This window comes from Dromaius novaehollandiae, chromosome Z (genome assembly GCF_036370855.1).
Source record: "Dromaius novaehollandiae isolate bDroNov1 chromosome Z, bDroNov1.hap1, whole genome shotgun sequence".
NCBI classification, from domain to species: domain Eukaryota; kingdom Metazoa; phylum Chordata; class Aves; order Casuariiformes; family Dromaiidae; genus Dromaius; species Dromaius novaehollandiae.
In genome coordinates this window covers 32,536,833-32,564,372 of record NC_088132.1, presented here as the reverse complement: position 1 = coordinate 32,564,372, position 27,540 = coordinate 32,536,833, and the positions used below count along the sequence as shown (strand labels likewise).

Below are 27,540 nucleotides of genomic sequence, written 5' to 3'. Positions count from 1 at the left end.
GTTAGGTCATGAAAATGACTGAGTTAACTTCAGTGGGCACTTTAGAGTGTATCATTAGCTATCGGTGGACTATCCGAATGAAGTGTTTTGTTTTCTTTCCTTTCCCATGTTGTTCCCCCACCCAAAATACCTGCAAGACACACTGATGAATTAGTTCAATTTTTAAGATCTTTAGCTTTAGACTATTCTAATGATTGTATAAATTAGACTCATCTTATCTTCTTTAGCTGTTCAGTTAATTATGTTGCATTACTATTTAGAAGGTTGTATTTGACCTTCACTCTCATGGTACTCAAAGGCTGTATTTCCTGTTTACAAGGCTGAGCTGCGGTCAGCCAACTTGCTTGATGTGCTTCTGCATTTGGATCTTTTGGGGAAATAGAATGGAGTTTCTACCATAGTCCACGTATACTGAGATTCCCTGATCAAAGCTGTAGAGGAGTATACAATCCTCGGCTGTAGTGATAAAATGATTTTCAAATTGGGATCAGTGGAGCACCTCCTTAGATCTCCTTATTTCTGTTTGCTGAGATGCAATAAAAATGCTTTAAAAGCTTTAGTACTTTCTGTTCCAGCAGCAACATTACACTGTTGTGAATTAAACCATATGTGCTTTGTGTCAACTGTAAAAGAAAGAGAAAACAGTCTCCAGTAGAATTACTTTTGTTTGATGCAACCCATATTTATGAAACAGCTGAAGAATACTTATACATACATGTATATATATGTATATATATAAATAAAATCTGCAATGTTATGTTTCCTTTATCCAAGCAAGGAACATTTTTTAGATAGGATTTGGACTTTATTAGGTTAATTGTAGTGACACTTTAGATTGTTTTTCAGTAACCTATGCAGGAGATGGATAGATATTAAAAAAAAAGAGAGAGAGAGAGAGAGAGAGAGAGAGAGAGCCTGACACCAGAATTAAGGTTTAGATTTGTATCTGAATTCCTCTGATTTCTCAGATATTTAGGGCCAGTTTGAATGCATTTCAAATGCATTTCAGAAACAATTTATCTGTTTACAAGTGCTGTTTTCTCTAGGTATATGAGGCTGATTCTCCATTCCCTTGTGCCTTGCACGTCATCATTTCCAGATGCACAGAGTATGTAGAAATTTCTAGCAAACTAGAATTATCCACTTGTGACAGCCTTATTTACACCCACTCTACAGCACCAGTATGTAGCAAAGCTGGTTTAAAGATGCAACAATATAAGTGAGATGCATTAGGTTGAAATACTATGAAAATTGTACAGCAGTAAAAGTTAATCCATGTCACACACTTTCTACAGACCACTTCAGCTTTCTATATATCTAAAGATCTTCTAAAATTACAATTAAAGTAAGATTGACTTTAAATCCTCTGTTCCATAAAATATATAGTCAAAGAACTATCATTCTTACTAGGTCAAAACACTTGTAGAGGAAAGCAGGATTATCCTTACCCCTAAATTCAGTGAACAAGACCTAAACTGAAAAAAATAAGATTGTATAGTTCTAATTTTTCTCAATATTTAGTTATGGTTTGTTTTCCTATACTATAGAAAGCTGTAAGTGTGCCAGCCATCCCCAGCTTTGGCTTAAAGAATGGTTTTAGGAAAATTTCTATGCACTGTGGAATGATACTGTTTCTCTTGGAAAAGCTATTCCCACATGCTCTGTTTAGACTATCCAATTTAATGGAAGACAAATTAGTATCATAACTACTCCTGAGCAAAGAAAAATTTAGCTGGAGAGATGTAACCACCCATATACCTCTTGTGATTTAATCACAATTTCCAGTTTTGCAACACACAGATGAGTCTGCCTCTCATCCTTCAAGCTTTATCATAAATGTTAGACATAAAAGATATTAAATGTGCTGGAAATTATGATAATAGAAACTGGCAACACTTGTGCTTGAGCAGAGCTGTGTGGCTTTAATTTTGTCTCACAAACATGTTGCTGACTTGAAAGACTCCCTCCAGGGGCACCATGTTGAGCAAGAGAAAAGAGAATTTGTTGATTCTTTCATTTAAGGAGGATTATTTTTAATATAAAGAACTGCACTTCATATTTATCATCCCTTTTAATGACACTTTATCCAGCAGATGGTTAATTATTGAAAGAAAATGGTTGAATGTCTAGGAAAGTACATGCCTTGTAGTGTGGATTTAGCAATCTACGCAAGCCACCACCCATTCAGGATCATGTTTTCATTGCTCTATATATTAGCCTTCACCCTTGCTGACAGACGTACATGCTGATTAAATGCTTGGTGTGATCATATAACTAACATGATTAGCATTTCAAGCTGCCAGCACTGTTCCCATATCTTAATCAGCCACCTTTACTAAAGAAGCAGAAGTCATGGTTATGTCATATTAAGTAAATAGAGTTTATTCCTATGTACCCCATATAAAGTTTGATTCATGATTTTTAGGGTGCAACACCCTTGAAAGACCCTTAGAAGCTCAAATCGAATGTTATGTCCATCCTGTGTGATAATGAGACTTTTGTATACTTAACTGCATTCCAACTCTGAGGTTCTTGCAATGCATTTTGGACTTGCAATGACAGCATTAGTATGAAGCTGGATTTGAGTAGTATGTTCAGTAACACTAGAGACTGTAAAATGAATACTTATGTGCCTACCTTTAAGATAAATCAACCCTAGTGTATGTTGGACTCAGAAGGAATATGTCATTTGAGATGGCTGTATTCTGAATTTTTAAACTTAGGATATAGCAGTTAGGACAATCAAATTCAATACAATATTATCTGCTACTGATGCAATTTAAACATGTATTTTTTTCCTTGCAAACAGAGAAGATAAAGTAACATGTTTCATAGAGGAGATAGGATTAGTCTTCAATGCAGCTGATCTGTACTAGCCTTTTTGCAGAAAGTACTCTGTCAGCATTATCATTAAAACCACATACCTTCTACTTTCTACCAGATATCCTGTTATGTAAAGTTATGTAGGAAGTCAGTGACCATCACTGATCAAATGCGTCTCCAGTGAAGCATATGTCATTGTGGTAATTTATGTAGTCTGACATCAGTGGAGTTATCCTAATTTATGACTACCTTTTTAGGTATTACTATTATTTTTTATATGTGATGTGCTATTTTGTACCTGCAAAGAAACTCCTTCATAGTCGAAGAATACAAGACCTAGAAGTTTCAGCATACCTCATGCAACTGGATCGTAAATGTGCACAGGGTTTGATCTGCCACTGGCTGGACAAACCTGAACAGTCATTGCAAAAATTAAGATAATCTCTAATCTCCGTTCTAAGCAATAGTTTCATGATATTTCTGCAGAGGTTTAATTCTTCATCCTCCTTTTCTCCATCGCGTGGGTTGGGGAGTGTGAGCTGCAGCCTCTCTCCTCTCTGCCTTCCTTCCCCGCCAGCTGACTGACACGACCGTTGCAGTCACTTTTCCTTTCCCTTCCAGATTCAGAGAACTCACTGAGGCCAGCAGCTTTATTATTTCAGTTACCTGTCCGTCATATGTCCTTGACTGCTTTCATTTCATGCTGTATTTGGTGGTATTGCTTGTATTGGCTGGTCATTTATTTGTATTTAAACACACAGGAGGATAGGAAAGGCTGTATTATCTTTATTTTTCAGTTTAGGGGACCCAGAGATGTTGGTTAGTCTCATTATGGATTCCGCATTGGACATTAATATTCTGGGTTACAAATATATAGAAACTTGGTATTATTACTATTCCTATATTACTATAATCAGTATACAGTAGTGTACCTATAAATGCATTAGCTATTAAACATGGCTAATTAACTCTCACATGCCTTGGATTCTCTCTGCTCTGCTCTTAAAAAGACCAGAAGATGCAACTGTTCCGTATTCTTTGTTTAATATGAGCAAAAACTTCTGGTCACACTTGTGCTGTGTTTTATTCTGTGTGTGTCACAGCCAGAGTGTGACAAGTATTGAGATACCACTGATAAGTCCAGAAAGAAATATATGGTATGAAATCTTCCAGTCTGCAATGAAGCATGGATTGAGGTTCTTTCTTCCAGAAACTAACAGATCTTTCCCTGAACGTAGAAAATTTAAGAGTAGGAAAGCAAATCCTTATTCTTCTTTACTTAAATAACCTGAGGTTTAGTGATTTAAAGTCTTCTTTTGCCACCTTTACTTCACAGTGAAATGTTATCAACAAAGCACTGGACAAAATGAGTCCTGAACTTTATTTTTCTTAATACTAGGTACACATACACAAAGCATCCCTTAAGTCTTATAAATTGGATTCTAATTATGTCTATTACCAGAAAAAGGGGGGACGGACTAGATTTTTTTTTCCTAGAAGAAATGAGTAAAATTCTTTTGAATCTATTCTGGTAAAATAGGCTACAGCAAAAGGATTCCTGGGAGGCCGAGTGACCTTTTGCTAAAGTCTAAACCATTTTATCCCACAGGTGCAGACTGCTTTCTTTAAAAAACCTTTTCTTGCTTTGTATAATTCAAATTTCTACATCTCTTTGCTGCTGCTCTGCATTTCCATCTGGGTTCCAAACAGAAACACTACAAAAACATCATGCTGTTACCACCTTCAGTGCTGGCAGGGGATGCTTATAAGTGCTGACAGCTCTCCACTTTGGGTCACTTTAGCTGCTTGTCTCTGATTCAAAGACAGAAGACTCTATTTTTATTTTGTAACCTCCTGAAGTTCGAAGCTCTGTGCTCGTGAGTGGAACGTGACTTTGTTCCGTCGCGACTCTGCCTTCGAATCTTCCCTGTTCGTGCTTGTGCTGCAGCCGCTCTTAAGCACAATATTCACTAAATTGAACACTACTGAAAACACAGGTGCCACAGCCAGCTTTTTTGTATTGTATTCAGTGTCTTCCATGGGCCACGATGCACATGTCAAAGTCATGACTCAAACCAGTGCTGAAATATGAAGCATATTGAAATGTTTGTGGCTGTTTATACACACACACACACACACACACACACACACACAGAGAGAGAGAGAGAGAGAGAGAAAGTGTTTATTTCATTTTATTAAATTAAATTAAAAGATAAGATTTGGCAAGAAGAAAATCACAGAATATGAAATGTTTTCTTTCATGCAATAATCTTTATTCATAATCAGAAGGAAGCTATCTCAGTCTCGTGGTACCTGACTTTTACTAACTAGTTGTTCGCTATCGTATCTTATTTTTTTATTCTCCAGGAAGGCAATAATACTGTTTTCAACCTGAAACATTCACAATTTTTGGTTCAGGCTATTAAGGTAGTGAAATTAGCTTAACATGCATGCTTTAAATTTTTCTCTAAAATCATGAAAACCGGAACTCTATTTTATTTTAGCTAACAAATCCTTATGACCAGTTGAAATGCTTACATAACCATCTGACTCCAGGAGTTAGGTTTTCACATGAATAGTAGTTGTTTTGTGTCTCAGTCCAGGTATGTTATTTTTCATCCCAAGTTCACTTAGTTTTGCTGCTTAATCCTTTGTATTTGCTTATATTAGGCAAGTGACAAGTTTAGCCTTTTATTTTTATGTGAATGATCATTTCAGTACATGCATCAGTTAAGAACAGCTTTTATTTCACATTCCCCTTCGTTTCTCTCCTTGTTACAGACTGTTTCAATGCAGAAGTGTAACTGCAGGATAAAGATAGTCAGCTAGGAGTTTGGTTAACTGGATGAGGGATTATCAGAGAATGTCATCAGGGAACTCCACTTTGGGGGGATTTTTCTGTTCCATCCGTTTTCAGTGTGGCTACAAAATATACTGACATTTCTGGACAACTGAACTTGCACTCCTGTACTCCAGATGTTCTTGACAGGAAATAATTTCCCAATTCAATTTAGTTTTTTCTAGTCACACATACCTACTGCTGCATGCAACCTTAGATATACATTTGCTGCAGATGTCCACTAAAACTTAATGCAGAATTAGTTAACTTTATCCCCAAATTTAAAGATCTTTGAGCCTTATTGTTTACACTCTGAAGAGCTTAATCTGTTCAGAGTTTCTCTTGGGTTTCACTTCAAAGTATCTTTCAGCAGAGTAAAGCAACCAACATGGCAGCCATTTGCTTTTGAAAAGTTTTCTTAGTAAGAGTGGCAAGCTGTGCTTGAAAGGAGATGTTATAGTGTGCCACTGAGCTTTTTACTGAGATAGGTGAATTATTGGACTAATTTGGAAGCTGTGGCCGCATAAGCATCTGATTATCATTAATGTTAATGTTTCATGTTGTGCAATATACTATTGTGAGTCCATCATGATGAGTTACTAACAGGAGAATTCATATACCAGCATTTGTCTGAAGTGAAGAATGGTGAGACTTCATTTATAAAGAACTACAGAAATAAATTTAATAGGAAGCCTTTTTATTGAACTGTTTTATTGCCTATGACCCTCAGGACACAAGAGCTGCAAAGCATTTCCTTTGCCATTTCTATGTTGCATAGTTAATGAGGTTTTCTTTCTTTCTTTCTGGTCATTTAATTTCATTTCAGAGCAAAGTGTGAAATTGTATGCAAAGGGGAATGTTATACTGTAATATTAAGGCAGTTTTTTTAATATTGCTTTGAGCAAACAGGATTCTCACGTAGTGTTCTGACATTTCAGTAGATGCACTGCTGTTGTGCCACGGTTATTTTAGTCATATATTAGCTGAATTATTTTTATTATTTCTTTCTCGTAGTGTCTGTGTTGTACTATGTGTTGTATAGGTATAATTGTGAATCCTGATCCCTTTGTACGTTGCCCACATTGTGGGGAATACATCATGCCTCACCATCCCTCCCCCCCAGTTTTAGACTTACAACAATTAAATATGCAAGAAAGATGAATAAACAGGTTAAATAGTTTTGCTGCTCTTTTAAAACTTTTCATAACATTTATGGACCTTATTATTTCAGAATATGTAAATATATTTGATTTAAAAATCAGCATTAAATAGCATTAGTAAAATTTCTTTTACCCAGAGCAATAGTAGTTAAACTTCAAATTGATTTGAAAATAGAAAGGATAGTTACATTACAACCCAGACTCAGAAGGCAATTTTTGTATTTCTGACAGATTGTTTCAAACAAATTAATTTATAAATTTAGTGAAAGTAAATTATCATAACCCTTGCATTAAAAACTTTGGTTGTTATCCTTAGATCACAGTTACCTTAAGAACAACAGAATCCAAATTCTTGAACTGCAGTTCCATATTTTAAAACATATGTGTTTATTTTAGATAAAGAATTAGCTAATCTTTGAAGCTCTTCAAGGGTGAAGGTTGTTTAGAATTCCAACAACTGTTATGAGACAGTCATCTCTAGGCAGTACATGTGAGCAAGGAGTGATGCTTGCTTTGTTACTCAGTATTAATAAATCATCATATTTTCATAGTTACATGGTCACTGCATATTAGAAATGAATACAGAAGAATTGTTATGATAATTTTCTAAGAGGGGAGTAACAAATACCAATGCTTTGCCCAGTTGTATTAATACAAGGGCTCCCTCCAATGGTGACAAATTATTTCACATACAATTTATTGCTCTGTAAGATTGAATGAAACAGGAAATAATGTCACTGCTAAAAGAATACAGGAAAGTAGTTGTCACTTTTTTTTTTTATTTTGCATTAGGATAATTTTAATGCATACATTAGTTCCCACACAATGACAGCTAGACCATGGTAATACCTTTTAATTTCAGATCTACCAAATGTGCTCAATAGTAGCAGGGGAAGGGGGAAAAAAGGGACGTTCTAGCGACCAAGAACACTGTTTTTATCAACCCCATTTCTTAAGGAGCATGACAAACTGGAGACAGACCTCTGCTGGATAGCAACAGAAGTTCGAGAGCCCTAGATACCCCTGTGAAGCTGTTTGGTAAATGGGATTTCTGAGTCCTGCAAATTCTTCTGTTGCTGTTAGCTTATTTTTTAGACAAAAAAATCGTCCTCATCAATATTAATATGAAAGCGCACTCTGTCCAAGTTTGTTTATGGAAAAAAACAGAAAGACAGAAAGAGATCTCTCTCTCTAGTGCTGGGTGTGTTCACAAATGTCAGCTGTCTCCTTTGATGAATTACCTGGTAAGTTTGGGTCATTCTTTCTTTGTCTCATCTTTCTGGACCTGTTCGACTGTGTAAAAATATGCTGATATTAGTTCACAGATAGTGAGAGGCAAACCCCAGAAACAATCGTGACGTAGCAGCCCAGTGACTAGAGCGCTCACCTGCGCGTGAAGACCTATACGGAAGAGGAAGACTGAAAGGTTAGCCCACTACCCTGTTTCGGACAGACGCTTACGGCAAACTGCAAGAAGAGGGTAGCATATAGTGAATGCTCACCGGCATGTTCTCCAAGCCAGCAGCGATTCATGGCTCACTGCTTCCCAGGAAGAGAAATTTGGAAAAGAAGCTGGTGGGGAAGTGTATGAAATCCAGAGTGATCATCTGTGGGATTACAATTGAAGTGAGAAGTCTGAAGACAGGAGACAGGCCCAGGATTTTTACTGGAGGAAAATGGAAGTTTGGGCAAGGGAAAGAGGAAGAAGAGAGGACCGCAGATGGACTACTTAACGTGGACAATATCAATTTAATATCAATTTAATATTCAGAGAGTATTCAAAAGAGCTGATATCTCTGATGGGTAGTTGCTGCGTCGAGTTTTCTGCATGCACGTTGGGCATGGTGATGCAGTTAGTCCATGAGGGGGAAGAGGGGGACCTGGAGGTCCCAGCCTTGCTGAGGTTGCACAGTGATTTCAGTCGGGTATCGTATTATGAATGCAGCTTTCTGCCGCCCCCCCTCCTGTCTCAAAAAAAGTCTTTATGAAAAACCCATATGATTTATAACATGAAATCACATATGGCAGAATTAAAGTCACCAGTGGACCCTCCGGTTTCACTATACTTGTGTAGAGGAGCCAAGCACCTCTTTTGTGTCTGGTCAGAGTAACTAATAGCTTTTACAGGCACAAGTATTAGAAAGCTCTGTCTCATATACGCATAGTTCTTCTTTCGTACCTTCTATTTAGGCATTCAGTTCTGTTTCGAGGTTTGATACATCACTGTCAGGAAAAGTGATGGAGTGAAAAAGGTCTGTCAAAAAGTCACAGATGAGGAACTTTCTGTAAGAAGGATGGCACTAACAGTGGTATGTAGCCTGTCCATCTGATTGCTGGGTCGTTTTGCTGAGGTGAAATGACATGTTCAAACTGATTTGGACACTATCATGTCAATATGAATATATTCCTTAGCATTAGCATTACTAAATTTAGTTTACAGACCACATAGTATAAAGAAATGAGATTGTTGACAGGAGACCCAGCTGGGAGGGTCTACAGAGATGTCTTTCATGAAGCAAAGTACTTTCTGAATTTCACCTTTTGCTTGTATTGATGCATCTCATTTTCACCCTTTATTAAAAATTAAAGGGATATCAGTCATACTTCTTACACATTATTGCTGCCAAAGAGGAAACTGCAGTGATTTAAGTCTAAGAGGTAGCACATACAGTTTTATATAAAGGTCTGGCCTCCTATTTCACAGTTGCTGAACATTTAACCTCTTTTCTTCTACATTTTCTTTTCCGAGAATTGGTGATAATGGCCATTACGTTTTCAACTGTTTTGAGGTTTATAAAGTTCTCATGACTTTTAATTGTTGGTGTTTTCTGATACCTTTTTATTCAATAAAATGTGTGTGCAAATGCTTTTTAGTTCAGGCTCTTTCAGGATCATGTACCTCCCTTTTAGTTAATATTATAACTGGAACAGATTCATTGCCTACATAAATGTAAGTACCTGTGTGACTTTTTAAGGAGGATATTGTCAGCAAACAAAGTACCCATGCAGAATGAAAAATGATATGGCATAAAATACAATGCAGCTGAATGGTAGAGTAAGTTTCATGGCTTGCTGATGCCATTATTTTGTGTTTGAAGTTTAAATAATTTGACTTATTTTGGTTTTGATGTTCAGCTGTCCTTTAGCACTTTTAAGTGGGAGAAAGAACTAGAGTTTACAAGTCTGTGGGAAGAAATTTGTTTTAAATAATATTCTAAAGAGGGAAATGCAAAGGGAACAATTTACAAGTCTGAAGAGAAATCAAGTATAGTTAATGCATACACTAATACTGCAATTTCACTGGTTGATCAATCATCTTACTGACCATTTTAATTGCATGACATATTCCTTCCATCCTTCACTGTCCATCGTCTTTCATGCTGTGATTTTTAAGAATTTCTTTGCTTTTTTAAAAACTGGAAAGCATCCAGAATACTTCTATACTGCTACAATTTGTCAATATTATAGCAAAAAATGCTTAAAGAAGTTAAGTAGCGTGGATAAGTAAATGACAGGACCATGTAACAGAGTATGGCAATGAGCTAGGTAATACAAACATGAATATAGAGAGCTTGAGTTGTAAATGGAAAGAGAAAAAAGCAGCAGAATGCAAAGATGGTTAGGTGACGGTCATACTGGTTAACCAGTTAAATGTGATAAAACTAATGTACCTAATGTATTGCCACGTACGTTGAAAGACACTAAGGAAAATTCTGTGTGAAAAAGTACATTGCTCTGGAGTGTTTCAGAGAATTATTTGGTTAGTGAATAATTTGAAACATATGTATATGTATATATGTACATGTAGTAGATATAGTTTTATTTCTGCAAAAGATTTACCCTCTCCTCCTGCTTTTCATTGTACTACCTGAGAATAATTCACTTAGAGGTACTCTGTAATGAGGAGAGACACAGTTTAGTAACTTCTTGGGAAGGGAAGCCACACAAGACAACGATGTACAATGTAATCTTTAATTAAATAAATTCGCTCTCTATATTTTTAGCTCTTCATGTATAAAACCATTAGTAATGCCATTGCAAAATAAATAGTGTTTTGAAACATTCTGAAGAGTACTCAATAGTCCATTTTTACCAACTGTAATTTAAATGATATTCAGAAGTGGTTAGTAATTAAATGAGAAATGTGTATTCCTCATAGTAAGTGAAATGATTTTCTGTACGGAAAAAACAGTAGTATTTTCGGTGCTAGAAGCTATAAGAATGCTATTTTGAACTCTTGTTTTAAAGGTAGTATAAATTATATTTTAATGACAAATTCTATGGTGCAATGAATGGTAAATTAAAAGCCATTTATAATTTAATGTTGAAAGGTATTCCTTAAAACATTCTTAATGGACTGTGAAAACACAAAGTGAAAAATATAATTATAGATGAAATAGTCTTTGAAATCTCTTCTTTTGGAGGACTTGTTGTTTCAACCATTTTTGTTTGTTTTTTATTTTTCAAATAAGATTGTGTTTAAATAGAATAGTATTGTGAATTGCATTGCTCCATGTTATAGCATTAGGTGATGAAACCGGTATGCTGCATGCGCTTGAAATCTTTTTAGCAAGGATGTTAGAAATGCCTATATAATGCAAAAACAAAACAAAAAGAATGAAACCAAACTCCACTGTAATTTAAGGAAGTTGATAGATTGAGGGAATCACTGAAAGAAAGGGCAAACATGATGTCCTTGTGCATGACATCAATATGTTTGACACTAATTAGTCATTGTTGCAAGATGGCAGTGATTTTAAGATCCCTCCACAGTTTTGGGGTTTTTTTTGGAAATCGTCTTATCGCTGTAGCTGGTCAGCTATTTTTCTTTTGACGATAGTGTAACTATTGAGGGTGCAGATGATGCAAATGCATTGAAACTTGCAGACTGGAGTAAGCTGAGCTGCAGAGATAGCAGAAGATGTGACAAGCAGTGGAGACTGATTAGAACAAGAGTTTGTGTCTGTTTTCTAGCCAGGTTTTGTCTATGTTAATCATGAACCACCCTCCTCTTTCAAGGAGGTTGTGATCAGCTGGGTTTATGAATATGTGCAACCACCATATGTTTTTGTCAGTTAAGATTAGTCTACTGTAGTGTGACTATATGTTCAAACAGTTTGAAGACAAAACCTATTGAAAAACACAGCAAGTCACTTACTGAACGGGGTTTCTCAGTAAGATACCACTGCCAACATATTATAGCTGACAAATCTGTCAGTTTTTATATAAAATATTGATTACAACCAATAAAGCTCTAAATAATCTTTGATCATCTTATCTATGCAATCATTTTTTCCTTGTCATAAATCCAAACTGGAGATCAAGTAAAGGAGATGGTTGTCTGGTGCAGTGTTTTATGATCAGATTTGAGGACTTTTACACGCATTTTTTCACTTTATACAAACAGTCCACATTTGTCAACTTTTAGGACAGACTACAAAAGGCAGCTGTTCAAAAGCCGGAAAATAGCTTCCCGCAGTGGTAATGGGATGAGGAGGTAGAGTCTGACTGGTTGGGTTCTTGTGAAGTCAATATTTTATTGATGTTGATATTAATTATACTGTGTGCTAAGTTAGCATGAATAGACACCCCTTTTGTTTTATAGATCTAAATAGTTAAACTAGCATATGAACTTGGATATGTTTTTGTACTAGTTTTAGTAGTAGAATTCATAAACCGTATGAAGGAGCTAGAAATACCCAAAGGAACTGCAAGCTTAAATTGGTGTTTCATATATTTTTTATCTATTTGACTTACGTTTGTGACACAGCAAAATATATATAGACACACTTTTATATATTTATATCTATATATTTATTTATAGTCTTGGTATCATCTACAATTAAATCAGCATGTGGAACACATCAAGGTCTTTTTGCAAGAAAACTCTTTCAGATAATTTTGTTGAGCTAATGTTTAAAGACCAAAATTACTATTACTGTTAAAATTACTATTATTATTTTTTTTTAGCTCTAGTCCTATACAGACCACTCACATCAACATCAAAATCATGTTATTCTGGACAGGTTGAACTGACCTGCCATCATTTCTGTCTTCCGAATTCATTAGAAAAAAAGTAATGCTGACTGAGCTGGTATTGGTTTGCGCCAGTGATTCTCACTGGATGCTGAGATTCCCCAAGATGATGTTTCGGCACACTGGTAGGTCAGATGATCAGAAAACATGTGTCTGTGAATTTTATGTGTGCGCGCACGTACACGCACACACAGAGATAGTTCCTATAGGTGGAATAGCCATGCCCTCAGAGAGTTAGGGACTTTGACAGCTTAAAGTTTGTTGTACTGTAGGTTTCCAGCAAAAACATGGAGCTGATCTTCAGACCCTTCTTGAGGTATTCTAGTAGCTCACTGCTGAACTTCCTCTTCTGACAAAATTATCCATTTTGGGATCCCATTCTAATACTTGCCAATTAATATCAAATTCAAATTTGTATCTAAATATACATATTTAAAATTGTAATATTTATTATATTTACTATAAAGTATTGTTTATACAATTTACTATATGTGCACTATGTGTAAAAACACTATGCATGTTATTTACTGCTATAGTATGTCTTACAGTGAATATGTAGTATATCTTATTGTTAATCTTACATTCATAAATAAGCATCATCCTTTCTGCATAATCTAAAGTATGACTCTGTATAGGCAGCACAGATGCATCTCATACACAGTTTAATATATAGAGGGTTTTTTGCCTGCATGAGGAAGTTTTGGATGTGATGTGGGTGTTATCCTATTTCTAAAAAAAAATTTCCTTTCTTTCTGGAGAGATGATGGCGAGAGAAACAAAGAACTTCCCTTTTAATTTCTCTTGGCTAAGCTTGCCTTGACAGCCTTTCTGAGCTTGGTGATGCCCTTCTCCACACAGGATTTCAGTTCGCTAATGCAGTCTGGAGCACTCGGATGATTTCTGATGCCATAATGAATTGAATAACTCTGTCTTCAAAGCAGGGTTAAAATAGCTTACAGTAAAGAAGCTGTGGGGTTTGAAACTGAGCAGGAAGGTAAAAACAAGTTTGAGGATAGGTCTGCACTTTGGCCTTCAGCAGGGCATGGAATATTCCTCCTTTGTGGCATAAATTAGGCCATGAAGAGCTATCTTATTTCGGTGACTATACGGCCGAGTGCCCCTGCTACCTTTCAAAGCTAAACTGCAGTAGAGTGCCTCCATGTCTCAAAAAAGGCATTCCTTGAGGGAGATGGCATGTTTTCATGTAATTAAAAAGCAGTATAGTGTATGTAAGAGCACCAGTTAAGATTCGGTAGGCAGTTGTATTGGAGGGTATAGCTTTACAGCCCTATTAATATTTATGTAAACACAATGCTTATTATGTGTAATGTTCATATTAACCAAGGGTCACACTGAGTGTTTTTAATCATCAGGCAGCTACGTAGGTTGTGAAGACTTTGCTTCCTGCATAATCCAGCATAATGGCATGGTCCCTACGAGTGATTTGGCACGAGAATGAAGTAATCTGAATAGTCTAAAGAAGGGATATGGATGGGAAGAGGAAGCTTATTATGTGGCTCTAGTTGTGTGTCTAAATGATTGCTAAAACAGCAGTTGCATCTAATGTGTAGACAGCAATGTATCTGTCAAGCTGAATACACTGCTTCTCTAGCAAGTCTGCAGTTTACTTTCATAGGCTTTGGATATTCCTTTAGTATTCGTAGTAAACAGGAAAAACTGTCTGATTGCCTTCCCTTTCTCTTTCTTGTGAAAAGTGTAAAACTAAAAGAAAACCCTATATATTTTAATCTTTAAAATATATAAATTCCAGCAATAAGAGACTCATTTAATATTTAATTGATATACTTTGGAATCTGTTCCTTCCTCATAAAAGCTTTGTAATATGACAGCTAGAAAGTATAGATTTCTAAACTGACCATTCTGAACAGTTTAAGGGGTAGTCTGAATTACTTATAGACTGTTATTGAACTCAGAAACCTAACTTCACGTTAAGTAAAGTTGGCTCAAGTATGCCCTGCAGTAAAAAATCAGGCTATATGCATTCTGTACTCAAAACTTACCAACTAATTTTCATGTGGTGGCTGTCCTCTGAAACTGATCTCGGAAATAAACCTAAAATCCTAATCAAACCCTTCATTTGCTCACAGTGCTTGAACTTCTGGGGCCTGGGTTCTGGCGCAGTCAGCAAACTAATTGGCACATTCACTGGCAGTTACATTTGTCACAGACTGCAAATAAGGATTTGAAGGGACGAGAGATCTGGTGGGTCTCACCCTGGAAATAGCAGCAGCTCTCCTGTGCTTGTTGTAGGATGTTTCCAGCTTCACCTGCTGTGATAGTGAGTTTAGGAAACATGAAGCTGAAAGTGGGGTAGGCATTTAGAGTTGCTCTCATTGCTTATTACTGGCTTAATAGGCTAGTTCTAATAAGCCTAGTCACTACTATTAGGGGGTATTTTTTCATACTGAACACTCGGAGATTGCAATGTATTTGAAATTTTATTAGTATGGGGAGGGAAAGTGGGGAGATTCACACATATGAGGGTGCATAATGCATGCAATGAAGCTTACCTCTGCTTCAAAATTATGCAAAGGAAAGCTGCACAACTATGTTGGTTTCTTTATACTTCTGTAGTCCAACATCTGTGACTCATAGCTGTAGCAATGACATTGTTCAGATATCTTGAAATGTGTAGTCTTTAATTCTGCTAATCAAAACATTTCAGAGAGCTGTTTCTGTCTAATTTATCAGATGTTTAAACCCAAAATGTTTGAACAATTTCTTTCCGCTTCACTTATCACAAACAGGCAAAGAGAAAAACCTATACACCTATACCATCAAAGTCAGAAGGTATTATCCAATCTTTAGGATATTAAAGTTCATGACTCATGATATTAATGTTCAAAGCTCTTTACGTTTTATCTGTCTTTTCCTTATGTAATGAAAGCAAAATTAATCTTACGGTTTAAATTCTGCAAAAAAATGTTTCTATATAATAGTCTTTTTATTTTTTTTTATCTCTTGCCTGGACAAAAATTGAAAATGATTTTTCTTTTTCAACAACACACTGAATTAAAACCCGTTCATAATACTCTGGCTTCTTTAGCTGGAAGCCAGAGTCTTTCCACATCATGGTCAGTGATTATGCAGAGAACTACTTGGATTCAGCATACTGCACAACTAAAGTACAAGTTTGTACTGAAATTTATTTAACCCTTAGGTAAGAGGAAATCATAGAGCTCACACTATTGTCCTATAAAAGAATATTGAGTGGAACAATATACTGAAATGACAGTGTTTTCTGCATACTTTGACAGAGGAATGTTTGTTTCTGAAGCAGTGTTTCACTCATTTAAATTTTAGAAGACGGAAGATATTTTTGTGAGTGTGGTATCTATTCTAAATAGACAGATAGCTAAACCCTTGATCCTGAAGAAGAATCAAGACTGATTGACTTGCTATTCCTATAGAATTTAGTGAAACTCGATCCATGAACAAATTTATTCCTGTGCTTGGCTGTTTGCCAGATAAGGACATAAAGTGAAAAGATCAGCGATGTTTCCATATATTTCTGAATTCAATTTAGACGTGGTTCATCTCTTTTTTGTTTTCTTCTAGGCCTTTTCTGGAAATACAAATGCAGACAGTGTTGTATACTATAAGCTTCAGCATTCCATTAAAGCAAGATTTCTCCGTTTTGTGCCTTTGGACTGGAATCCCAATGGTAGAATTGGAATGCGCATTGAAGTCTATGGATGCACGTACAGTAAGTGTTTTGCTGAATCAGCTGAATGAAATGTCTATTTGTCATTGTCTTTTAATACCTAAATTACACTTGAAGTAGAGTTATAAGCTTAATGTTATTATTGAATATTACTGATTCAATACCCTCCTGTGCAGACTTTGTTATTTCTGCATCATCTAAGAATATTTGATGCTTATTTTCCAGGTCTTTCTGTGTTAGAATGAATGGTATGAATGAAATTCAATGACTGATTTACCCCAAACTCTTTTTTTTTCTTTGATTTTCTTACAAAACTAATTTTAAGATTTATACTTTCTGCCTGAAGGCAAAATGTGGAAAATGTTTACATTTTTTGGTATATATGATCTTGGTCCTGAGTTGCTACAGAGGGATACACCTATAAACAAGGGACACTTCAAAGTTATTATTTATTTAAAGAGTACATTTAGAAAAGTTTCTATGTCATTAATAAGAGATTAGTAGGTGAAATAAGAATATAGGAGACAAAAGCATAAGTGCAAGTTACATTGATTTGCCGGACACTGTAATTCTTTCTGTTATTGTCTTCCTGTTATTGTCATCCGTTGATTTTTTAAAAATATTTTTCTTTTAGCAAGTTGTTTACTGCTCTTTATTTCCCCCCTTTTTTTTTTCTTTTTTTTGTCCATGAGGGAAGCAGAGTCTATTTTAAGCAGCTTTTTTGGTTGCTTGTTTTAGACACTTTCATCTTTTATTTTGTTTTCAACTTCCATGTTTAAGTCATGTTTCACAAAGCTGTTCTCTTCTCAACATACTCCATATATCTAAATATATCTTCTCCTTCTGTTCATTAGTATCTGATCTGTCATTTTAAATTTAACATCAATAAAACACCTCTCTGGATCTTCCTTTTTATGCTGGGCTTTGTAAAATAAATAAAATGAATAAATGAATAAAAAAGCACAAACTAAGGCTATTGAAAATCTCCTATCTGTCTGTAGGAGATTAGGTCATCTCAGAAATTAGGTAAGCAGCCCCATCCCAAATCAGATAGCTCATACCAGGAGAAGGGTGGAAGAGACATATTGCTAAAATCCTGCAGAACTCTTGAGTGACATCCATCTGGAGACTGAGAACAGGGCTGTGGTTCTTAGGACAATCTAGTGATGCTGCTGTAACTAAGAAATATCCCCAAGATTCAACTTCCACTCCACTGTTTTAGGCTCCAGGACTACTTAAGGTTAAAAATGGAGGCTGAACAGATGACTTTAAGCTGAAATCTTATCTGAGTATCGCACCTGAAATCTCATCTAGAGCCACAGTGCAGAATTTCATCCCACATGTATTTAACAAACCAAGTCTCAATATGCTCTGTGATACTTGAAAAGACCCCATTCCTTCCTGTCACTGAGCTTCATTAAGAGGTAACCCACTTTGCTTCTTCCCAGGCCTTTACCTTATGCATTAGGAAATATTTAAATTCCTGTTCTCAAACATTTCCAAACTGAGACACTCTTTCCCATCTAGATTTTCACTATCTGTATTCACTACTGTAATTTTCTATGTCACCTCTTATGATGTATCTTACGGCTTTCTCCTATCATACCCCTATTGCCATGCTGCCAATGGAAAACCTACAAGGATATAAGGCACAAGAGGACAGTGTCTGTGTTATTAAAAGCAATAAAACATATAGAATAACAAGTTACATAGTTAAAATATTTTATGTGTGGTCAGAAATTAGAGTAAGATTAGTTTTCTTTCTGTATTTTACTTATTTGGTATAGTATTGATTGTATAGAGAGCTTATGGAAACAAATCAATGGTAACTCTTTATCTTCCAAGATTAGGCTGAATTTAAAAAGAATATTTAGTTGATCCAATATACATCGGAATACAACACATAAAGAATCTGATAGTATTACAAATATGAAAGCTTTCTTAAGCTGGTCAAGGCTTTCTTTGTAGTGATGATGATGTGAGTGAGCTGTGAGTTCTTGAAATGTTTATTTTTAGTATCTATAAACCTTTTAATTCAAAATTAATTACAGACTTTCTCAGCACTTTAATTCTTTGGAACATCTAGAATCATCATGTACTTCTAATGACTGGTGCAATTCAGCAGTCCTTGTTGAAGACAAACCGGATGATTTCAGTCTTATAGTTCTAAAAATATTTAATAATTTCAAAGGTGAATTCTTACTCTCTTAATTTTTCCTACATTTGTCCGACACATATAGGACACGTCATTACTGTGACAGTAGTAATGTCTGTCAATTTTTGAATTACTGTATGTTATTCCAGGCAAGACCAGAAACTAAAGAAAAGGAGAAATGCCAGTGATATCTGCTTTAGCTTTGATTCACTCCTTCCAATTCTTCTTCCTACCCCTTGGAGATAGGTGTTCATTCTGGTCAGCTCAGTGGATCCTATCTTGTAAAAGTAAGCAAGTCCCTTTCCCTTTACCAGTGAATATATAGACTATGCCCTGTATTCAAGTGAAAATCTGACAATTTCTTCAGTGATATCTGTTACAAATTATGCAACTAAACTAGAACTACAAAGATGATATAAAGTTATTCTCACTAATCCATAGAGTAATACAGATAAATTTATTTCTGTTACATTCCAAAGAGGTAAATACTTTCTTAGGTAAGTAATACATGCTGGGGAATTGTTAGCACTACTTTTGTCTGCTCTATTATCTGCTAGCTAAAATACCAGCTCCAAAGAACTTACAGCTTGGTGTCCTCATGCCTTTTTATTACAATCTCACTGAGATCAGTGATGTCCATGAGCGATATCCACAGAATAGGGCTGGTTATTGTGAATTTCTTTAGTTTTTCATACAGAACACATTTTGGATTATAAACTCTTTGGGCGAAGGCTGTCATACTTTGGATGTTTGTAATGCAGACATCCAAGAGAAGTCCTGCCATTTTTGCCTCTTAGCACTTTTGGAAAAGAAAGGCCAAACAGGAGTAGTCAATGATGGAATTAAGTGCAATATTAAAAGGGTTCCTCTGTGTTCATGTTTATTTCTTCCCTTTCCTTACCCTACTGCCTTTGCCATGTCCCTCAGTTTCTTACACCTGCCTCTAGCATTTTTTTCATAGAAAAAAGAAAGATGTATTCTACCTGCAGGTACAATGCTGGGCTTCATATGGGTAGACTGAATCTGCTTATGCCATGATTGGAAAACAGATACTCTGTGTTTCAAAAAATAAACACACAAACAAACAAAAACTCTTGGGCTCTGACTGCTGGTTCTTCCTATTCAATGTATGCGAGAGAAACTGATGCATCTCTGCAGAAGTTTTTTGTGGTTTGTTGCCTGCTGAAATGTCAGCTTGTGAGGATAAAGTCATGCTTGACATTCAAGTTTAAGTCAAACTATCCCCTGGCACTTAAAAATGGAACTTAGAAACCTCTTTGGCATGGTCTTTTCTGCCTTCATTACAACCCTCTCTTGCTCATTCCATCCTCTGAAAGACAGTAACGGCAGCTACAATCAGAAAAGAGTAATGGCTGGTTCATATGACAGGCAGAAAGATGTATTAAATGACAGTGGTATATGACTGTAGGAGAAAGGTACCTGGAAGGTAAACATTGCTAGATGCAATGCCTAGCACTGCACCATAGATACTGTGATAAGAAAACCCTCTGCCAGAGTCCTGGCTCTAACACTGTTAAATGAGCTGGATAAGGCTGTGTGAGCATCGCCTTCGCAGCTGCAATGCATAAAATTGATGACACAACTACATAGTCAGAGAAAGGACTTTCCACACTATTCATGACTGGGATGATGTGCTTTCAAGGGCTTGGTGTGAATGTGATTGTAAAAAGTTAATTTTAAATGTGGCTGATTATGAATAATCTTGCCATGACATATTTTTTTAAAGCTTTGTTTCAAGCAGTCCTGCCTTGCCTAATTCTTCTGAACTCCATGCACCTTTCCAGGTCTGCTCTGTCCAAAACTGGCACAGGCCAGTGACAGATTTCTCATTCTATAATACAACTAGTCAGGAATAAGAGTATCTAAAAACAGGAAAAAATACCAGTTTGAATTGTTCTAAGTTTTTTTCATATAAAGCATTAGCTGAATAATTGCCATAACCGAAGAGATCAGCAAAAATCAAGTCAACATTTTTCAAACCAAAATATTGCAGCTAAAGCGTTTCCTCTAGATCTCTAGAATTCTTGATCCTATGGTGTGTAAACAGGCTTCCAGGATTCCCAATTGTTCTGAAGCATTTAATCGCTTCCAAAGGTGTTTTCATGGTATGGTAAGGATTTAGATTAATATAATTTGAGAGCAGGCACACCTTTATGATAATAATTGTGAAATAAAAGACATGAGTTCATAAAGTAAATCAACATTTTTTTATTTTCCTAATTTATAACAGCAGAATAGACAAAAAACATGGAGACGGATGTTCAAGCCCAGGGACTATTAGGAGCTGATCGCAGATGGCAAAAATGAAGAAGGAAAACATTGTAATACCCTGAGTATTTGAGCTCATACCTTCTATCCTGATAAGCCTTTAGGAGATCCAACTTTCTCTCTCACAACTTTATTTATAGTGGTAATACATAGCTGGTGAAGACAGAGTAGGGATGAGAAACTTTATAAAAGTTTTGATTAGTAGCTGCAGTCCTTTGACAGTCTTCATTCATGCATATTTGTGGGCAAAAAGTTTGGTTTTGTTTATTTTCCAAATTTGGACTGAGTCTGTTTTGCTGCTTATGAGATAGTACTGCAGAAGAGTGAAAGACATTTTGGAGAGCAGGGATCAATATCGTTCGTACTTGCATACTTAGCTTTCAAAGTAACTAATAGTGAGAGTATGCTCCCAATATAAAAGCCTTGCTGTTATCAGTGCCTACTGATAACCAGGAGTTAGCTGGTTTGATATATACGTGACAGTATACAAAGTTATATTATTGCAGTGCCTACTTTTTATTGAGTCTATTAAACTTAGAATTCATTATTTAAATATGACATTGATTTATGCTTTCACTGTTCACATTCATTCAATGACTTAATGAAGTAAAATAGGCAACCTAGGATTCCTTTTTCGGTAGAATGTAATATTTATTCATTGTACACTTGGTAAATGAATTCTTCTTAGGTTTGAAGCACATTAACAGATGTGCGGAAAATGAAAAAAACTACATTTAAAAACATAGCATTCACTTGACAAGAGTTTTTGAAAATGGAATATAAATGACTGACTTTAAATACTATAGTTAGTTTTAATTGAGTTCTTTTCCATGCCAGCAATGTGGAGAGATATTTTTGGTGAAATTAAATAAAGTTAGTAAATAGATAATGGGTTTCCACTGGCTTGGAAGATGTCAACCAGTCAGTTGAAAAATAACTTCATATTTTATTGAATGTCCTTTACATCTTCATTTATTTCACAAATGTATCTTTCAAGGACAATTACCTTCTTCTTCTTTACTTATGAACTGTGAATACTCTATGAGCTTTTCATAGTGTTATCAGTTCCTTTGTGTGTGTCCTGTTCAGTCTGCACTGATTTTGACAGATATTCTTTTATATTATTGGGCTAAAATCAGTTCTTTCTTATTCACATAAAGTACATGCATGTGACCTTGAAAGAAACTAGATAAAACACTGTCACAAACAGAAAGTAGATTTCCCTGGGGCACTGTCATGTAGCCTATAAGATGGTACCTGTCAACATAGTCATGGAAAGTATGAATGTGACAAAGTCAGGAAGCATACACACATATATAGTGAAAGTTCCTCGGTGTTGCTATTGTCTTCATCTGTTTAACTTAGCAGTTTATTATTTTGTTTATTGTCATGTGGAATCAAGATGTCTTTTGAAGTCCCCCCCTTGCTATGGGGGATGGAGGCCCCTGTCTGCTGACCCGACCTGCTGTCTAGGGAGGTTTTCTACTTGCTGGGGGCTCATATCCAGGACACTGGGGAGGGACTGACAGGGCTTGTCCAGCCCTGAGACTATTTCCACCACTGATCTTCCACATGGGCACCAGTGATACTGCCAGAGGAGATCTGGCATGTATCAAGCATGACTGGGAAAATCAGCACAACTGGGAGCCTCTCTCAAGTGCCTGTACACTAACGCACACAGCATGAGAAACAAACAGGAGGAATTACAAGTCTGCATGCAGTTGAAGGGCTACAGTCTCTTTTGGACCACAGAGATGTTGTGGGGTAGCTCATATGACTGGAGTGCTTCCATGGATGGACACCATCTCCTTGGGAAAGAAAGGCGAGCATGCTGAGGAGGCAGCAGCACACCACAGGAAGGCATGGATCTCTGCCTGGGGATGAATGACGAGCTAGCTGAGAATTCGTGGGTTAGGATTAGATGGTAAACCAACATGGATGATGTTGTTGTGGGTGTTTGCTATGGACCACATGATCAGGAAGAAGTAGTAGATGAGGCCTTCTTCAGGCAACTGGATGAAGCCGTTCACAGGCCCTGGTCCTCCCCCCTCAAGGTGGACTTTAACCACCCCAATATCTTCTGAAAGGCAGGGCAGAAGCAAGCCAGGGGGTGCGCTAACACAGGTGATTAAGGAGCAGACAAGGAGACTCCCTCTGCTGGACCTGATTCTCAGAAGCTAAGGACTGGTTGGGGATGTGAAGTTAAGAGCCAACCTTGGCCGCAGTGACCAGGAGATGGTGGAGCTCAGGATCCTGAGAGAAGGGAATAAGGCAAAAATCAGGATCACAGCCCTGGACTTCAGGAAAGCAGGCTTTGGCCTCTTCAGGGATCTGTTTGGAAGAGTCCCATGGAAGACTGCCCTGGAGAGAAGAGGGATCCAGCTGGTTGATTTTCAAGCATCACCTCCTCCAAGCTCAACATGTTTGAAGACAAAAAGGGTGGTTTACATGCATGAAAAAGGGGCTCCCGACAAAACTCAAACATAAAAAAAGCATACAAGAAAGTGGGAGCAGGGTCAGGTAACCCAGGAGGAATATAGACACTGTCTGAGAATGCAGGGATGGGGTTAGGAAAGCTGAAGCCCATCTGAAATAGAATCTGTCAGGGGAGGTGAAGGACAACAAGAAGGGCTCCTACATGTACACCAGCAGCGAAAGGAAGGCTAGGGAAAATGTCGTCCTGCTGCTGAATGGGGCAGGGGACCTGGTGACAAAGGACACAGAAAAGATACTCAGCACCTTCTTTGCCTCAGTCTCTACTGGTCGCACTTGCCCGCAGGAATTCCCAGACTGGTAGGAAAGTCTGGAGCAAGGAAGACTTACCCTCAGTTCAGGAGGGAACATTTAAACAAACTGGACATCATACTCACATTTGTGACACCTGACAGGATGCACACCCCAGTGCTGAGGGAATGGACCAAAGTCACTGTGAGGTAGTTCTTGATTACTTTTGAAGTTGTGATCAAGAGAGGTTTCTGAGGACTGGAAGAAGGCAAATGTCACTCCTATCTTGAGGAAGAGCACGAAGGAGGAACTACAAGTCTCACTTTGACCCCTGGGTAAATCATGGAGTAAATAGCCCTGGAAACTATTTTCAAACATATGAAAGACAAAAAGATGACTGGGAGTGATCAGCATGGATTTCTCTATGGGAAATCATGCCTGACCAACCTCATAGCCTTCTACAGTGAGATGACTGGCTTGGTGGATGAGGGGAGAGCAGTGGATGCTGTTTATCTTGACCTCAGCAAGGTTTTCAAAACTATCTGCCATAACATTCTCATAGACAAGCTGGTGAGTACAGGCTAGATAATTGGTCACTGAGGTGAACTGAAAACTGAACTGGCAGGCTCAAAGGGTGGTGGTGATCAGTGGCACAAAGTCCAGCTGGAGCCTAGTCACTTGTGATGTATCCTAGGGGTTTGATATTGGGGCCAATAATGTTTAACAACTTCATGCATGACCTGGATGATGAGACCAACTATACCCCTAGCAATCTTGCAGATGATACAAAGTTGGGAGGAATGGTTGATAAACCATTGGCTGTACTGCCATTCAGAGGGACCTCAGCAGACTGAAGAAATGGGCTGGCAGAAATCCCATGAAGTTCAACAAAGGGAAGTGCAAAGTCCTGCATCGAGGGAAAAAATAACCATTTTACTGGTGATTGAAAAGATAGAAAGCAACTTTGCAGAAAAGATGGGGGTCCTGGTGAACACCAAGGTCAATACATGAGCCAGCAGTGTGCCCTTGTAGCACAGAAGGTCTATGGCACGCTGGGCCATAGGCATTAGGAAGAGCATTGCCAGCAGTTTGAGGGAGGTGATCCTTCCCCTCTACTCAGTACTGTTGAGGTCACATCTGGAGTGGTTTGTCAAGTCTGGAGCTCCCCGCGAGCTCTGCTCTCTTGAGTACCAGAGAGACATAGACTTTCTGGAGCAAGTCTAGCAAAAGGCCACAAAGATGTTTAAGGGCCTGGGACATCTCTCATACAGGGAGAGAGCTGGGATTTTTCAGCCTCAAGAAGGGAAGGCTCGGGGGAGATCTTATCGATGCTTATAAATACCTGATGGAAGGAAGATAAAGCCAAGCTCTTCTCAGTGGTGAGCAGTGACAGGACAAGAGGCAATGGGCGTAAATTGAAACACAGGAACTTCCTTTTAAATACAAGAAAAACTTTTTTATGGCAAGGGTGATGGAACACTGGAATGGGTTGCCCCAAGAGGGTGTGGAGTCTCTATTGCTGGAGATGTTCAAAACCCAGCAGGACATGGCCCTGAGCAACCTGTTCTAGTTGACCCTGCTTTGAGCAAGGCAGCTGGCCTAGATGATCTCCAGAGGTGCCTTCCAAACTCAGTGATTCTGTGATTGTGTGATTCTGTGACTATATGGCTATACTGGAAGACTGATGATACAGAGTCATTATTAACCCGTGTTCAAGTTCTAAAGCTGCATTTCAGCTTAATTAAAGTTGCAATTCAAATAACATTTATGATATCAACAAAGTAACATTTGATGAAAAGAGAACCAGGCCCTACTCATAACTAACAGGTTGTCCTTTTAGAGTATTTTTGTTTCTTTCCTAGAATAATATGCCATAATATTATTTTGAATTACTGTAAAGCTATCCAGATTGATTTTAATAGTGGCTTGAACTTATAGTCTGCCATGAAGTCCCTGATAATCAGTTAAACATAAGGGAAATTATTTTCTTCTTATTTGTTTTGTTAATTAGAATTAATTGCAGAGAGAATTTAACAGCAATTCTCACTCTGGCCAATTCTGCTTTTACAATATGATCTATGTGCTTCATGGCTCCAAGGCAACAAAGATGCTTCAGTGTGTGATTTTAGTACTAGATAGGGATAGAAGCTGTGATCTCTTCAGCTCACCTTGTTTTATAATTTAGTAACAGCAGCATCACTAGCATAGGCCAGTCTTAACATTTGTGGAATACTAGGAATAGCATTAACAAACTCCTCTTTACTGGGCACAGGTAAATGTAGGAATGTTAGTGGTGGGCCTTAATAGTATTGAAGTTATATGCAACTGTTTCTTTTAGACATAGCATTATACATTATCTTCAATTTCTTTATTTCTAGGGTCCGAGGTGGTTGGTTTTGATGGGAAAAGTTGTCTAATTTACACATTTAATCAAAAACTCATGAGTGCACTGAAAGATGTGATTTCTCTGAAGTTTAAGACAATGCAAAGTGATGGAATTCTCCTCCACAGAGAAGGACAAAATGGAGACCACATAACACTGGAATTAATTAAAGGGAAGCTGTCCTTACTCATTAATTTAGGTAACAGCTACAGTCTTATTCAGTCTAATGTAGCTCCTGAGTGTTATTGGAGTAAAACTCCTTTTATTAAGCTGATTTTAATGTATAGTATACCATAAGCTAGCAGTATATATTTGAATATTTATACTTTTTTATGTGAAATTAATAGTTTCTTATTTTTCTCCTCTCAAGGTGATGCTAAAACTCACTCTTCTAATGCCCAAATTAATATTACCCTGGGCAGCCTTTTGGATGATCAACATTGGCATTCTGTCCTCATTGAGCATTTTAACAATCAAGTAAACTTTACAGTGGATAAACATACTCATCATTTTGATGCAAAAGGAGAATTCAGTTATTTGGACCTTGATTATGAGGTGTGAAAATTACCTTTCATTTATTACATTTATTAACTTTGTTACATAAATGCAATGAAATAAGCAGAGGGGATAGAACTTACTTAGAGAAGTTTGTAGAGCTTTAGACTTTAGGCAATTTTATCTCCTGAAGGAATGGATTAAAGAGAGGTGTTCTTAGCTTACTAATGCTAAGCTTACCAGACTTATAGCCCAAAAATTTTCAATAGACCATCTTTTTCATCTCAGAATCATTACTGTTGTCTTTGTTTCGGTAGTGCTGCAGATGTGCTGAACACTGTGCAAACAGAAGAGGAATGAGCCCCAAATCAAACTGCTTATTTTATGATTTGATGAAAATTACGGTAAATCAATATAGCTAAAACCCATTTCAGAAGTGTGTAGGTAAAAATTTAAACTCCTAGTAAATCTGGCAAAGGTACTGTGAACAAATCTCATGTACACAAATGGTAGATTCATGAAAAGGAGTATGTGCAACGTCGTGCAAGAATTTCCCAAATATGATCCATAGACCATTATTTCATGGTCTGTAAGTTGGTGAATAGTTGCATTATGTTTGCTCCCTTCCTGTTTCTAGGAGATGATGAGTTGTAGAATACAGGGAACGCACTTGAACGCACAAATCTTACTTTGTTCTATCAATTCAAGTTCTGAATCAGTGCCGTAACACCTACTTTTTAGGCAACTAACTCACTTCTGTTAGTTATTATCCTTGATTTTGACTGAGTCATGCAAGAGAAGTAAATGATTTCTTAGGACACTTTAAATGCAGGAGAATGCACTTTAAATTAGTAGAAGAAATATTAATTTGGATGTTCTAAAACTACTTTCTGGAGGTGTCTGATATTGTCCTTGAGAGGTCATAGACTTCAAAGTGGTGATTTGAATGCT

The 27,540-nt window shown here is 37.0% G+C and overlaps 1 protein-coding gene across 1 annotated transcript in view; it reads left to right on the top strand.

Moving 5' to 3' along the window:
* Positions 1-27,540, top strand: part of LOC135324713 (contactin-associated protein-like 4) — a 221,405-nt gene that overhangs the window by 122,811 nt on the left and 71,054 nt on the right. The window contains exons 4-6 of the mRNA XM_064501545.1: positions 16,438-16,585; positions 26,090-26,293; positions 26,465-26,649. Coding sequence (XP_064357615.1) covers positions 16,438-16,585; positions 26,090-26,293; positions 26,465-26,649 — 537 coding nt within the window. The remainder of the gene's footprint in view (positions 1-16,437; positions 16,586-26,089; positions 26,294-26,464; positions 26,650-27,540) is intronic.